This window comes from Jaculus jaculus, chromosome 3 (assembly GCF_020740685.1).
Source record: "Jaculus jaculus isolate mJacJac1 chromosome 3, mJacJac1.mat.Y.cur, whole genome shotgun sequence".
Lineage (NCBI taxonomy): Eukaryota > Metazoa > Chordata > Mammalia > Rodentia > Dipodidae > Jaculus > Jaculus jaculus.
Window position 1 is genome coordinate 73,063,766 of NC_059104.1, and position 14,731 is coordinate 73,078,496.

Sequence of the window (14,731 nt, forward strand, 5' to 3'; positions counted from 1 at the left end):
ATGTATCAATAGTTATATATACATTTTTAAAAACAGTTATTGTTATTATTACAGTGCAATGAAAGCCTTGTTGGTCAACTTGACATGAGAATAAGGAGAAGAATTCCAGCAAAAAGTGTTTCTATTAAGAGATGCACAATTCATTTAACCATGTGTTACTTATTTATTTAAGAGAGAATCAGCTCACCAGGGCCACTGTAACGACACATGTGCCACCACCTTGTGCACCTGGCTTTATGTGGGTACTGGGGAATTGAACCAGAGTCCTTAGGCTTTGTAGGCAAGTGCCTTAATCACTGAGCCATCTCTTTAGCCCTTACCAGGTTTTTTTCTAATGTCAAGCTTGATCTCCAAAGCCATAATTGCATGCTCTCTGCTTATTGGTTTTTCTCATTTTTGTTTTTGTTTTGCTTTAAAACCCAGACTGGTCTCAAAACTCCTGGGCTCAAGTGGTCTTCCTGCCTTAGTCATCCAAGTAGATTTAATGGATTAGCCTTGCTCACCATCCCATATGATTTATGCTCCATTTAAAAAAAATACTTTTATTTATTTGACAGAGAAAGAGGGAGGGAGGGAGAGAGAGTGTGTGAATGGGTGCACCAGAACCTCCAGCCACTGCAAACGAACTGCAGACATGTGTGCCCCTTGTGCATCTGGCTAATGGGAATCCTGGGAAATCAAACCAGGGTCCTTTGGCTTTGCAGGCAAACACCTTAACTGCTAAGCCATCCCTCCAGCCCTGTGCTCCATTTTTTGATAGCAATGGGATATGATTTGCAACATCAGCTTGGGGTTTTTTTTTTGTGTGTGTATGTGTTGATGCATGTGTAGGTGAGAGGTCAGTGGATGTCTTCCTCAATCTTTTTTACCTTATTTTTGAGACAGGTTCTCCCACTGAACTCAGAGCTCATTGGTTTTGGTGAACGGAGCTAGCCAGCAGGCCCCAAGTAGCCTAGTGACTTCAACTCCCCAGTGCTGGGGTTATAAGTGTATGTCACCATGCCCAATATCTAAACTGTATTTGGCATCTGAATTTAGGTCCTCATGCTTGTACTTTACTGACTGAGCCTTTGGTATTTCTTCTTCTCTCTCTCCCCCTCTCTCTCCCCCACCCCCCCCTCTCTCTCTCTTCCTCTCCCCCCCCGCCCGTCTCCCTCTCTCTCACTGTGTGTGTATGTGCGTGTGTGTGTGACCATCCTGTGGAGAATGTTGAGTGTCCACCCCTGTTACTCATCTGCTTGTTTGTTTTAGAAAGGGAGTCTCTCACTGATACTGAAACCTGCCATTTTTTCTTGAACACCATGATTTTCTGGTTGTCTTCTGGCTTCCACACTCACATGTACACATTTGAATGTACTCCCCCACACTTTTTTTTTTTTTACCGTTTAGAGAGATTTTATTAGATTAAGAGAAGGAAATAATAAGAGCTAGATAGGTGGCTTCCTTACATCACTGTTTCTTTTTTTTTTTTTTTTTTTTTGGTTTTTCGAGGTAGGGTCTCACTGTGGTCCAGGCTGACCTGGAATAAACTCTGTAGTCTCAGGGTGGCCTTGAACTCACGGCGATCCTCCTACCTCTGCCTCCCGAGTGCTGGGATTAAAGGCGTGCGCCACCACGCCCGGCTCATTTTGTAACTTAAGTAAGAGAGAAATAGCCAAGAATTATATCTTCCCACATGACTACACAGATTAATCTTAGTAATACTGATTAAATTACAATAAATCCCTGCCTAGATGACATTACTATACCTAGAAATGTTCTTTCCCATGCAAAGAGGCTTATCTAAAAAATTGTATGATACTTTTTGGGTTTTGGAGGTAGGCTCTAGCCCAAGCTGACCTGGAATTTACTATGTAGTCTCAGGGCCTTGAATTTGAGTGCTGGGATTAAAGGTATGAGTCACCAACTCTAGCTTGGTATTTTTCTTCTAAGTTATGTGATCGTCAGCAAAATTGAAAGGCTTTTCTACTCCTAAATTAATTTGGGTCTAGGTAAAACTACGAACGACATTATTTCTATTTTTTTTGCCACTGCTAATCAAAAGATACTATTTTCAAAGAAAAAATACATAACTTAGAAAAAAATCATATTTTAGAAATTTCTCATAGATATTAGTTGAATTGGAGCAGAGAAGACTGCTCATGATTAAGGGCGCTTGATTGTAAAGCTTGCCCAACGGGGCTCAATTCCCAAACTGTCCCAAAACAAAATGTGGCGCAAGTATCTGGTGTTCATTTTCAGTGGCAAGAGGCCCTGGCACACCAGTACACTCGTAGACACACACTAATAAGCTTTTTAAAAATCAATTGAATTTATATAATTAAGAGACTAACAAAAAAACACTGTGAAAGAAAATATGCCTACTAAAGATTTTTTAAAAAATAATTTATTATTTATTTATTTGAGGGGGTGTATAGAGAGAGAGAAAATGAATGAATGAATGAATGAATGAATGGGCATGCCAGGGCCTCTAGCCACTGCCAACATACTCCAGACTCATTGCCACCATGTGCAATTGGCTTACATGGGTACTAGGGAATTGGACCTTGGTCCTTAGGCTTCCCAGAGAAGCACCTTAACTGCTAAGCCATCTCTCCAGCCCAACAACCACAACAAAAATTTAAACTATTGTAAACTTACCTATAGTTGTAAAATTAGTACATAAAAGGTCCACATCTACCTTATCCATTTTCTGCTAATGGCAGCATCTTAATAATCTAGAAAATTGTATTATCAAGTGAGAATACTGATACTGGCATACTGGCAAATCACAATTGGAATAGTTCTTTCTTGGCATCTCTGTCTCCCCCCCCCCCATGACCTGTCTTGATGAGAGTGGGGTGTTGAAGTCACCCACTACAACTGTGTATGGTATTATCTGTGACCTTAGTTCTAATAGTGTTTGATGAAGGTGGGAGCCCCTTAGGTGCAACATATATTTAGGATTGTAATGTCCTCCTGTTGGAGTGTGCCTTTAATCAATATAAAGTGGTCTTCCTTATCTTTCCTAACTAATATTGGAATGAAGTCTACCTTGTCAGATATTAGGATAGCAACCTCTGCTTGTTTTCTAGGCCCATTTGCTTGAAACACTGTTTTCCAACCTTTCACCCTAAGATATTTTCCATCCTTTGTAGCAAAGTGAGTTTCTTGGAGGCAACAGATTGAAGGATACTGCTTTTTTTTTTAAAAATATTATTTTATTTATTTATTTATTTATTTGAGAGCGACAGACACAGAGAGAAAGACAGATAGAGGGAGAGAGAGAGAATGGGCGTGCCAGGGCTTCCAGCCTCTGCAAACGAACTCCAGACGCGTGCGCCCCCTTGTGCATCTGGCTAACGTGGGACCTGGGGAACCGAGCCTTGAACCGGGGTCCTTAGGCTTCACAGGCAAGCGCTTAACCGCTAAGCCATCTCTCCAGCCCAGGATCCTGCTTTTAAACCCAATCTGCAAACCTATGTCTTTTGGTTGGGGCATTGAGGCTATTGATAGTAAGAGTTTTTATTGAAGGGTGTGTATTTTTGTCATTTTTCTTGTTTTGTAGATCATCCACTTTTACCCTTGCTCTCTTGTATTAACTAGTATTTGAGTATTGGTTTTGTTGTTGTTGTTTATTTTGAGGTAGGGGCTCACTCTGGTCCAGGGTGATAAGGAATTAACTATGTAGTCTCAGGGTGGCCTCGAACTCAGGATGATCCTCCTATATCTGCCTCCCCAGTGCTGGGATTAAAGGTGTGTGCCACCACACCCGGCTCAAAAAAGGTTTGTTTCTTCCAGGTTCCTTATATGTGTGCTTTTCTTTCTCTTCAGCATGGAGGATCCTTTCAAGTATTTTTGTAGAGCTAGTTTTGTTTCCAAATATTCCTTTACCCTGCTTTTGTTGTGGAATGTTCTTATTTCTCTGTCTGTTTGAATGGATAGCTTTGCAGGATAGAGTAACCTTGGTTAACAGTTGTTATCTTTCAGAACTGGAATAGATCATTCCAAGCCCTTCTGGCTTTGAAAGTTTGTGTTGAGTAATCTTCTGTGATGCTGATGGGCTTGCCTTTGTATGTGACTTGATTTTTCAGTCTAACTGCTTTCAATATATTTTCTTTGGTTTGTATATTTGGTAGTTTTAATTATAATATGGCCAGGAGAGGTTCTTTCCAGGTTTTGCCTGTTTGGTGTTCTAAAGGATTCCTGCATCTGCATTGGCATCTCTTTCCCACATTGGGGAACGTTTTCTTCTATGATTTTGTTGAAAATGCCTACCATGCCTTTGGAGTAAAATTATTCTCCTTCTATACCCTAAATTCTTATGTTTGATCTTTTCATAGTGTCCCGAATATCTTGAAATTTTCATTCATACTTTCCTATTAGTTTATCTTGCTCTTTGTTGGACTGTATTAGATCTGCCACCTGGTCTTCTAGCTTATGTATTCTGTCCTCTCCTTCATTCTATTCATGAGATATTTTCTACAGAGTTTTTTATTTCATTGACTATGTTCTTCATTTCTTGTAATTCTAAATGTGTTTTCTTTATTATTTCTATTTCCTTATTTATGTCTTATATTGACCTCCATATTTCATTAAATTAGGTTCCTGTGTCTTCTTTGATTCCTTTGATTTCCTCTTTGATTTCTTTGTACATATTTTTAATCATTCTTCTGTAAACTTTCTCAGGTATTTCCTCTAAGTTATTCTCACTGGAGGTCATTTCTGATGCATTAATACTTTTTGGTGTATTCATATTGTCTTGATTTTTTTTGTGTGTGTTTCTTGTGTTATAATGTACATACGTTTGCATCTTGGATTAATTTAATGCTTGGATTTTGTAATTGTCTTCAGTATTATTGGATGTATCAATCAATCTGATATTATATATGTTCAGGGTAAAAGCTTAAGTTGTTAGGTGTGGCTCTTAAGACTCAGAGTAACCACAAAAGTGACCCTAGGTGTTGGGTTTGCCTGCTATGGGAGTATTTGAGTAGGCTGAGTTGAACAAAATATAGGCAGATTCTAAAATTTAACCCGATAGTGTACATATTCAATGAAAAACAGCACAGAGTATTTATGCAAGAGTAGGTATTATGACAACCAGATCCTCTAACAAAGTCACAGTCCCTAAGGGTGTGTGTTGCCCCACACCCTTAATCCTGTCAATTGGGAATCTAAGATTTCTGATCTGTAGAGGGTTCCAAGTCAGCTTGTGGCCAAGAAAGCAGCATATGATAAGCCAAAAATATAGCTTATTTAAGAATAGCAAATGCGGCTATCCATCAGATTTAATATATAATTTACCCTGACATGGAAGGTGCAACTAGCACTTCCGATTCAAACCTATATACCAGGCTTATTTGGCAGGTACTGACCTGGGGTAATCCTAGTTACCTTTTGAGATGGAATTGGTCTCAATTGTACTGCGTTCCTGCTTGAGTGTCTCCTTGCTGTGCTATGGGCTCAGGTAGGCTGGCTGGGTCATTGCTCCAATCACCTGTGCTGGGTGCTGTGTAGATGAACTCCTTTCTTGGGTCTCTAGTGCTTGCTGGTACTAGTGCTGGTGGGGGTGGGGAGGAAGCTGTGGATGGTGGCTGAAGTTCTCCCACTGGTCCTCGCGATCCTCTTCCTCAAAAACCGCTTCCTTGGTCCCTGCTGTCCTCCATTTAGTTTCTTGACTTTGCTAGAAGGTTGGTGTGAGTGGAGAATCTCCTCACCTGGCTCTTCTGTGGCTCAGGCCAAGCCTTGTGGCTGTGGCCACACGGACCTGGTTCCACTGCTGCTGGACATGCTACTGCCTGATTCTGTGGGCTCTCAATGCTCTGGATCTCTCCTACTTCTCTGCTGAAGTTGTTAATTTCTTACACACCTCACTTTTTAGTAGAATATATTTTATTGGGCTTTTTGGGTCTTTTTTCCCCCTAGGCTGCTTTGGCATCTTAACTGGAAGTCAATATTCTTGTTGTGTGTTTGCAATTCAGTATCTTCCTTTTGCAAATTAATATAGATTCTGTTTGGGTTTTTGTTTTTTGATTTCTTATAAAATTGTGGATTGATTGCAGGTGTAATTATTGAAGCTGACATGATTGGCCCAGATCTCATGAAAAACTCTGATCCAGAAATACAATCCAGCATGCCTGATGTGCCATATGAACCAGATTTGGATATTGAAATAGATTTCCCCAGAGGTAAATCAGTATTTTATTTTTACTGAACCAAGCTATAAAATTGTAACTGTTTTATTCCTGATTGTCACCCCTCTCTTGTTCATAGTTGTGGAAACTGGGAATGCACTTTAACATTTAGCTATACCACTCCCTCCTGCCTTGTTTTTTAAGGGTTTTATTATCAAATAGAACTCATTATCTTCTCACTTCAAAAGAATTTTTAGCATTTTAGGATAGTGGGATTAAGACAGGATTTTGCTATGTATCCCAGGCTGGTTTTAAGTTATAATGCATTTGGCCTAAAACTTGTAGTAGTCCTTTGCCTCAGCACTACTAGGAGTAGGGGTGGGATTATAGACATGCCACCCTCATTCATAACCTGATTACATTTTTCTTAATACCTTTTTGATAATTAAGTTCACTTTTAAGGGGAAAAATGTTTTCATTTCTTTTATAAAAGAAATATATTCCAAGCCAATTACAGTGGCAGGATCAGAGTTCAAGGCCACTACATACTGAATTTGAGGCCAGCCAAAACTACATGAGAAAAGAAATGTGACCGGGTGTGGTGGTGTACGGCTTTAATCCCAGCACTTGGGAGGCAGAGGTAGGAGGATTGCTGTGAGTTTGAGAGCAGCCTGAGACTCCATAGTGAATTCCAGGTCAGCCTGGGCTAGAGTGAAACCCTACCTTGAAGAAAAAAAAGAAAGAAAGAAAAAGAAATGTGTTTCAAAAACGGTGTGGAAGTACCTACCTGTGATCTTACTATGGAGATGCTGAAACAGGAGGACTGGGCTGCATGATGAAGTAGAAGGGGTTGGTGAGAGAAAAATGTATGCATTCCAGTTTTTATTATTTTTCTACTTTATAAAATGACTAACAAGCACATTGAGTGGAATGTAAAATACTGGTTTTAGGAGAAAATTTAATAGATTGAATTAAATTCTCTGTGATTGTTAGATCAGGTATGCCTGGTTTTTTAACATTATGAAATAATGCTATCTACAAATGTGTTGTGATTCTTGTTATATACATACAGCTTTTTAGGAGTCTGAACATGTTTTATCAAAATTCACAGACTGCATTAGGTATGATAAGCCAGCTATTCCACATCCCAACTCAAGTTTAGTCCTGTATATGTATGCTTATTCATATTCTATGGTTGCTTCTTTATTGGTTATGTTTATATAACATAAGTCTGTGCTACTATATTTGAGATGAAGATTTTTCTGGTTTAATTGTCAGCTGCTGAGGAGCTTGATATGGAAAATGAGTTTTTATTGCCACCAGTTTTTGGGGAAGAATATGAGGAGCAGCCCAGACCTCGATCTAAAAAAAAGGTACAGAATTTGCTAGTATTTGTATGTATTGTATTCACGTCATATCTCTGTATAGCAACATTTTAACAAGCAGAAAAAGACACATTGTTCATTTTGTCTGTTTGGGAATATGGGAAGACAGTTTTCTAAATTGAAAAAAACCAAAGTATTAAAAGTTTCTCAGATTGAGTTGCTGCATCATAGGAAAGGAGTGAATGCATTTTCTTTTTAAAATTTATCTTGAACTGCTGGTTGTGGTGTCACACACCTTTAATCCCAGCACTGGGGAGGCAGAGGTGGGAGGATCGCCATGAGTTCAAGGCCACCCTGAGACTACAATAGTGAATTCTAGGTCAGCCTGGGCTAGTGTGAGAACCTACCACAATAAAACCTAAATAATAAATAAGTAAAGTTTATCTTGATACAAGGTCACCACAGAAACTAGTTGCTTGAGCTAGGGGTGGTGGCACATACCTTTAATCCCAGCACTTGGGAAGCAGAAGTAGGAGGATTGCCATGATGAGTTCAAGGCCACCATGAGACTACATAGTACATTCCAGGTCATCCTAGGCTACTGTAAGACCCTACCTCGAAAAACCATAAAAAATAAAATAACATAAAATAAAAATAGAAAATTAGGCTTAGAGAGATGACTGAGCTGTTAAAGCAATTTCCTGCAAAGCCTAATGACCCAGATATGATTCTCCAATATCCACATAAGGCTGGATTCACAAAGTGGTGTATGCATCTGGAGTTCATTTGCAGTCTGTCTGTCTCTCTGTCCACTCAACTCTGCTTGGTTTTTCAAGGTAGGGTCTCGTTCCAGCCCAGGCTGACCTGGAATTCACTATGTAGCCTCAGGGTAGCCTTGAACTGATGGTGATCCTCCTACCTGTGCCTCCCAAGTGCTGGGATTAAAGGCGTGCACCACCACACCTGGCTTGAAAACTTTTTTTGTGTGTATGTTTTGTTTTTTGAGGTAGGGTCTCACTCTAGCCCAGGCTAACCTGGAATTCACTATGTAGTCTTTGGGTGGCCTTGGACTCACAGCGATCCTCCTACCTCTGCCTCCTGAGTGCTGGGATTAAAGGCGTGTACCACCACGCCCGGCAAAAACATTTTTTTCTTTTTGCCCAACTTTAAAAAAATTGTTTTTATTTATTTATTTGCAAGCAGAGGAAGAAAGAGAGGAGGGGCACACAAGGGCCACTGCAAACGAACTCCATATACATGTGCCACTCTGTGCATCTGACTTTATGTATGTGGGTACTGGGGAATCAGACCCAGGCTTTTAGGCTTCACCAAAAACTTTTTTTTTAAAGGAAATATTTGCTTGAAAATATAAATTCAGCTGTAACAGGAACAGAGAGCTAGGCATATTGGCTGATGTCTGAAATTTCAACACTGGAGAAGCTGATGAAAGAGCATTGTAAATTCTGGGCCATCCTGGGCTGCATAGTGAAACTGTCACCAAAAAAAGGAAGTGAGGGCTAAAGAGATTGATTGCTCAGTGGTCAAGTGCACTTCCTGCACAAGCATAAAGGCTGGATGTGACCACTTACAGCCGTACTGGAGGAGTTCCATAAAGCAGAGACTCAGGAATTAGTGAAAAAAACAGCAAGCTCCAGGATCATCAGAGACTGGCTCAAACAAGAGTAAGCAGAAGAGTGACAGAGTAGAATATTCATCTTCCCCACCCAGCCATCATAGGCCAGCTATACTGCACTGTGGGCAACCTTATGGGGCACTGAAAAGGCACATGCAGGAGCAAAAAGTAAAAAGGAAACAGTTAAAAATTTGTTTAAAAAAGATTATCTTGAAGCCGGTTGTGGTGGCACACACTTTTATTCCTAGCACTTGGGAGACAGAGATAGGTGGATCACCTTGAGGTCCAGGATACCCTGAGACTCCATAGTGAATTCCAGGTCAGCCTAAGCTGTAGTGAAAACAAAACAAAAGTTTTTTGGGTTTTTTTTTTTTTTGGTTTTTCGAGGTAGGGTCTCATTCTGGCCCAGACTCACCTAGAATTCACTATGGAGTCTCAGGGGTAGCCTTGAACTCACGGCGATCCTCCTACCTCTGCCTCCCAAGTGCTGGGATTAAAGGCGTGTGCCACCACGCCCGGCTCCCAAAAGATTATCTTCTAAGGAGTGAGGTTTTTAATCCTAATTTTGTATTCTATTTGCTTATTTTTTAAAATTTATTTATTTATCTATTAGAGAGAGAGAGAGAGAGAGAGAGAGAGAGAGAGAGAATGGGCCTCCAGCCACTGCAAACGAACTCCAGATGCATGTGTCCCCTTGTGCATCTGGCTAACGTGGGTCCTGGGGAATTGAACCAAGGTCCTTTGGCTTTGCAAGCAAACACCTTAACCCCTAAGCCATCTCTCCAGCCCTCTATTTGCTTATTTTGTGTGTGATGTGCGTATACCTGTTCATGTTGTCGGGTAGTGGGGCACATGTATGTGCCATGATCGTGCACATGTGTGTAATGTTAAGGCCAGAGATTGACATTGGATGTTTTCAACTTATCCTTATTTTTTTGAGGCAGTCTGACTGAACCTAAAGCTTACTAGTTCAGCTAGAGTACCTAGCCAATAAGCCCAGAAGTCTGCCAATATCCGCTTTCCCAGTGCTGGGATGAAAGGGTTTATACCACCCTGTGAGTGCTGGGGTACCAACTCAGATCCTCATGCAAGGAAGGCCCTGAGCTATTTACTCAGCCCCTCACCACTATTTTAAATGAGATTAATCAATAAGTAAGAGGCATAGTTTATTCTGTGTGGTTTCTCTTAAGCATCACAACACTGAAAACATGCTAGATCATTCAGGTTGACCAAATCTAAATGTATTAACAGGTGTAATTAGGTTAATTTTCTACCAACAATTTTCCATTTTTGATTTCCAACATGAAGCAAAACCAAAAGGTTCCATAAGAAAAATGGCTTTCACAGATTTTCCCCAAAAGAAAAAAAAAAAAACTGAAAAAAAAGTACTTGCAAAAATATGAAGATGAGCTCTGTTTGACACCAAACATAATAGTTATCTCAAAATGGGCCATAGCCCTAAATATGAGCTAAAAATACAAAGTCTTAGAAGAAAATATAGGCCCTTGTCTTCATGACCGCATAAACACTACTTTTTTAGCCACGGTAGATACCCCAAGCACAAAAAAGAGGCACCACAACAAAAGATACATCACAAAAATAAAACTACAAAAGATAAATTGTACTGCAAGGAAAATTTAAAACTAGTACACTACAAGCATTGCCATCAAACAGTGAAAGGACCTTGGGCATGATGTAATCCCAACACTCAGGAAGCTGAGAGAGGAGGATCTTAAGTTCTGTGCCATTCTGGGATACACAGTGAGTTTGAGGCATGCTTGGACTAAATAACAAGATCCTTTCTGAAAATAAACAAAACATACCACCATTAAACACTAAGATGGCTCAGTGTTTAAAGGTGCTTTCTTGCAAAGCCTGCCAGTCTAAGTTTAGTTCCTCAGTATCCACGTAAGGCCAGATGCACAACATGGCACATTTCATTTATTTATTAAATCAGCAGGAGGCCATGGTACACCCATTCTCTGAAAAAAATAAGTGAGTAAATACTTTTAGGGGAAAAAATGTGCCGCCACCGAGCATGAATGCAAGGGGACTAGGAATGTGGCTTAGTGGTAGTGCTTGCCTAGCATGTGTAAGACCCTTGGTTCAGTCCCCATTAATGAAAAAAGAAGCAAAAAAGGACCAGGTAAATAGTCATTCCTTGTATGTTAGAGTTACTGAAAAGTTCTTTTAAAAAAAAAGTCTTCAATTTTTCTCTGTTATAGATTAGCTTGTCTTATATTACTTTTTCATTGATAGATTTATTCTGATTTTATTTATAAAATGATTTGTATAGAAACATAGCATTCATGGAGTTGCATTTCAAAAAATATTATAGGTAACTTGCCAGATTCAACAATTCCAGCCAATTCTAAAGCAAATAAATTGATTGTTTTCTTAAATATTTGCCTTTATTGAGAGGTGGCTTACATGAAATCATGAGATAATGTAGATTTAAAGAAAAGATTTAAAATGCTGTTTTATTACTAGGGAGCCAAGAGAAAAGCTGTATCAGGATACCAGTCGCATGATGATAGTTCTGACAATTCAGAATGCAGCTTTCCTTTCAAATATACCTATGGTGTAAATGCATGGAAACACTGGGTCAAAACTAGGCAACTTGATGAAGATCTTCTGGTATTAGATGAGCTAAAATCTCGTAAGTGTTCTGATTTTGTTTATCCTTTGTCCTGTTTAAAATCAAGATTTCTGCTAATGACTGTAATTTCAAATAATGAAAGCACAAGTCTATAGTGTATCCTATTTTGATATAAAGTACATAGTCAATCAGCTTCAGAGTGTGTCTTTACCCTAAGTAAGATATAATAACAATTATTCATTATTTTATCTTTTTTTAGCTAAATCAGTAAAGTTAAAAGAAGACCTTCTCTCTCACACCACAGCTGAGCTCAACTATGGGCTATCCCATTTTGTCAATGAAATTCGACGACCAAATGGAGAGAATTATGCACCTGACAGCATCTATTATCTCTGTCTTGGAATACAGGAGGTTTGTGATTTGATAGCTCTTCCAGATATAACAGTAATAAGTTCTTATGAAGTTTGGAAAGAAAAATGTGCTTCTAGAATTTTTAAGGGCAATTTTCTGGAACTTTTACTGGTTTACCAAGAAAAATTTAATAGTTCTGGAAGCACAAGGGTGATACAAAAATTTTTATGCTTCTGCTATAACATGTCCCTAAAACCTTCAAATTTTCCAGAACTGTCTATCAACAAAAGAAAGAATTGCTGGGTGTGGTGGCGCATGCCTTTAGTCCCAGCACTTAGGAGGCAGAGGTAGGAGGATTGCCGTGAGTTCAGAGGCCACCCTGAGATTACATAGTAAATTCCAGGTCAGCCTGAGCTACAGTGAAACCGTACCTGGAAAAACCAAAGAAAAAAAAAAAAAAAAGAAAGGATTATGGGATAAGTACAGTATGAACCAAGTCACTTAAAGCTCATATGTGTGGTGCTGAGGAGATGGTTCAGTAAATAGAAGCACTTGTCATGCAAGCCTGAATACCTAAGTTTGGATCCCCAGGTCCTACATAAAAGCTAGGAGTCATGGGGGTGCTTCAGTAATAACCATCACACCAATGGTGAGATGAGAAGTGGTGATACGAGAATTGCTGGGAGCTTTTGTATCAGCTAGCCTGGATTATGGAGCAGTGGACAACAATGAGAATGAGAAACAAGGTGGGAGGTGCGGATGGACACCTGAAATTTGTCCTCTGACCTCCACATGCCTGTTAAGAACCATGTGTTCCTGCAATCACACATACATGAACACACAAAATATGCAAAAGACTATTATAGCAAGTCTAACAAAGTTGTGCATTTACCATATGTACATGACAGTTGGATTTGACCATTGCAGTTCTGTGTGTTTGTGTGCATACGTGCGTGTGCTTGGGCATGTATATATAGGTCAGAGGTGTCAGTCTTCTCCTTCAGCCTTCTTTAAGACAGAATCTACCTTTGGGTTTTGCCGCTGTGAGAACCTGGGACCACCTCACATTGCTATGGCATGTTCAGATCACAGATGTGTGTACCACTTAGTGTCCAGTTTTATGTGGGTGTTGGGAAGGACTGACTGAATTTGAGTTCAAGGCTTGTAAGCAAACACCTTCAAGCACTGAATAATCTCTCCAGTGCCACCCTTCCCTCTTCTTTGCAAGAAAAATAATGAACATTTCATACACTTTCTACTTTTAGCAGAATAGCTGTCAGACTAGGTAAATTACAAATAATTGTCTTTTTTAAAATAGACAGTTTAAAATAAGTATATGATATATTTTAGCCATCATCCCCTCCCATTACCTTCTTTTCTCCCTCTCCCTGACATCCCTCAAACCCCCTTCTTTCCTACTGGTCCCTCTTCTACATTTATTTTTTTTTAATTAATTTACTTATTTGAGAGAGCAAGACAGGGAAAGAGGCAGACAGAGAGAGAGAATGGGTGAACCAGGGCCTCAAGCCACTGCAAGCAAATTCCAGACGCGTGTACCACTTTGTGCATTTGGCTTACATGGGTCTTGGAGAATTGAACCTAGGTCCTTTGGCTTTGCAGGCAAATGTCTTAACAGCTAAGCCATCTCTGCAGCCCATTTTTTTTGTTGTTTGTTTGTTTCTCCAAAATTTTATTTTAATTTAAATTACAGGGACAGCCAGATATTCTGATAAGAATCTTCAGCCCATTTCTTTGTTGTTGTTGTTTGTTTTGAGGTAGGATCTCACTATAGGCCAGGCTGACTTGAAACTTGCTGTGTAGTCCTAAAATGATCTCAAAGTCACAGCAGTCCTACTTTTGCCTCTAGAGTGCTGGGGATTATAGCCCAGGCTCCCCCACCCCCCTTTTTTAAAACTTATATTTGTGTGACTCTCTGAGTTTGATTAAGGTTGGCTATATGAGCATGATTGGAGAATTTTTTGTCAAAGCATGTATAATTTAGCAGTGCTACACCATTGCAGAAAAACATCTCCCACCTCCCCAAGCACCCATTAGCTTCCAATAACCTGTCTTTCTTCATCCATGACAGAATATTGATAGGCCCAACATTGTGCACATCTTGTGCCTGTAATGACAGTTGCTTTGAAGTCATGAATGCAGTGGCCATGTCATGTACAGAAGTGTATTAGCTACAAAATCTACTGTTGTTTCTAAATAAAGAATATGGTGCTGACCCAGACCAGTTCAGGAATATTATGTGTTTCCTCTCTATAATTAAAGAGGCATTTATTTTTGACTATATGGTTATCCAGTTAACTATTTTTTGAAGCATTATGATGAAAGAGCTATTAGGATTTTACCAAGTTAGTGACACAATAGGAAGAAAAGATTGTTGTAGGCTTTTTGTTTTTGTTTTAATGTAACTCTACATTCTTGTTGTGTTTTGAAGTTCTGTATCAAGTGTTTGTTTATTTTTTTTATTTTGTGTTTTCAGGGTAGAGGCTCCCTCTAGTCCTGACTGACCTGAATCTTACACTGTAGTTCCAGGCTGGCCTCGAATTCACAGTGCTTCTTCTACCTCTGCCTCCCAAGTGCTGGGATTAACGCCTGGCTCAAGTGTTAATTTAAAAAGGCTTCTTGGGCTGGTTTAGTAGTTAAGGTGCTTGTCTGAGAAGCCTAAGGACTCAAGTTTAATTCCCAATTACCC

At 39.6% G+C, this 14,731-nt stretch overlaps 1 protein-coding gene across 1 annotated transcript in view; it reads left to right on the forward strand.

Moving 5' to 3' along the window:
- Zmym2 (zinc finger MYM-type containing 2) overlaps positions 1–14,731 on the forward strand; it is a 138,216-nt gene that overhangs the window by 109,142 nt on the left and 14,343 nt on the right. The window contains exons 18-21 of the mRNA XM_045145321.1: positions 6,045–6,170; positions 7,395–7,489; positions 11,565–11,733; positions 11,933–12,084. Coding sequence (XP_045001256.1) covers positions 6,045–6,170; positions 7,395–7,489; positions 11,565–11,733; positions 11,933–12,084 — 542 coding nt within the window. The remainder of the gene's footprint in view (positions 1–6,044; positions 6,171–7,394; positions 7,490–11,564; positions 11,734–11,932; positions 12,085–14,731) is intronic.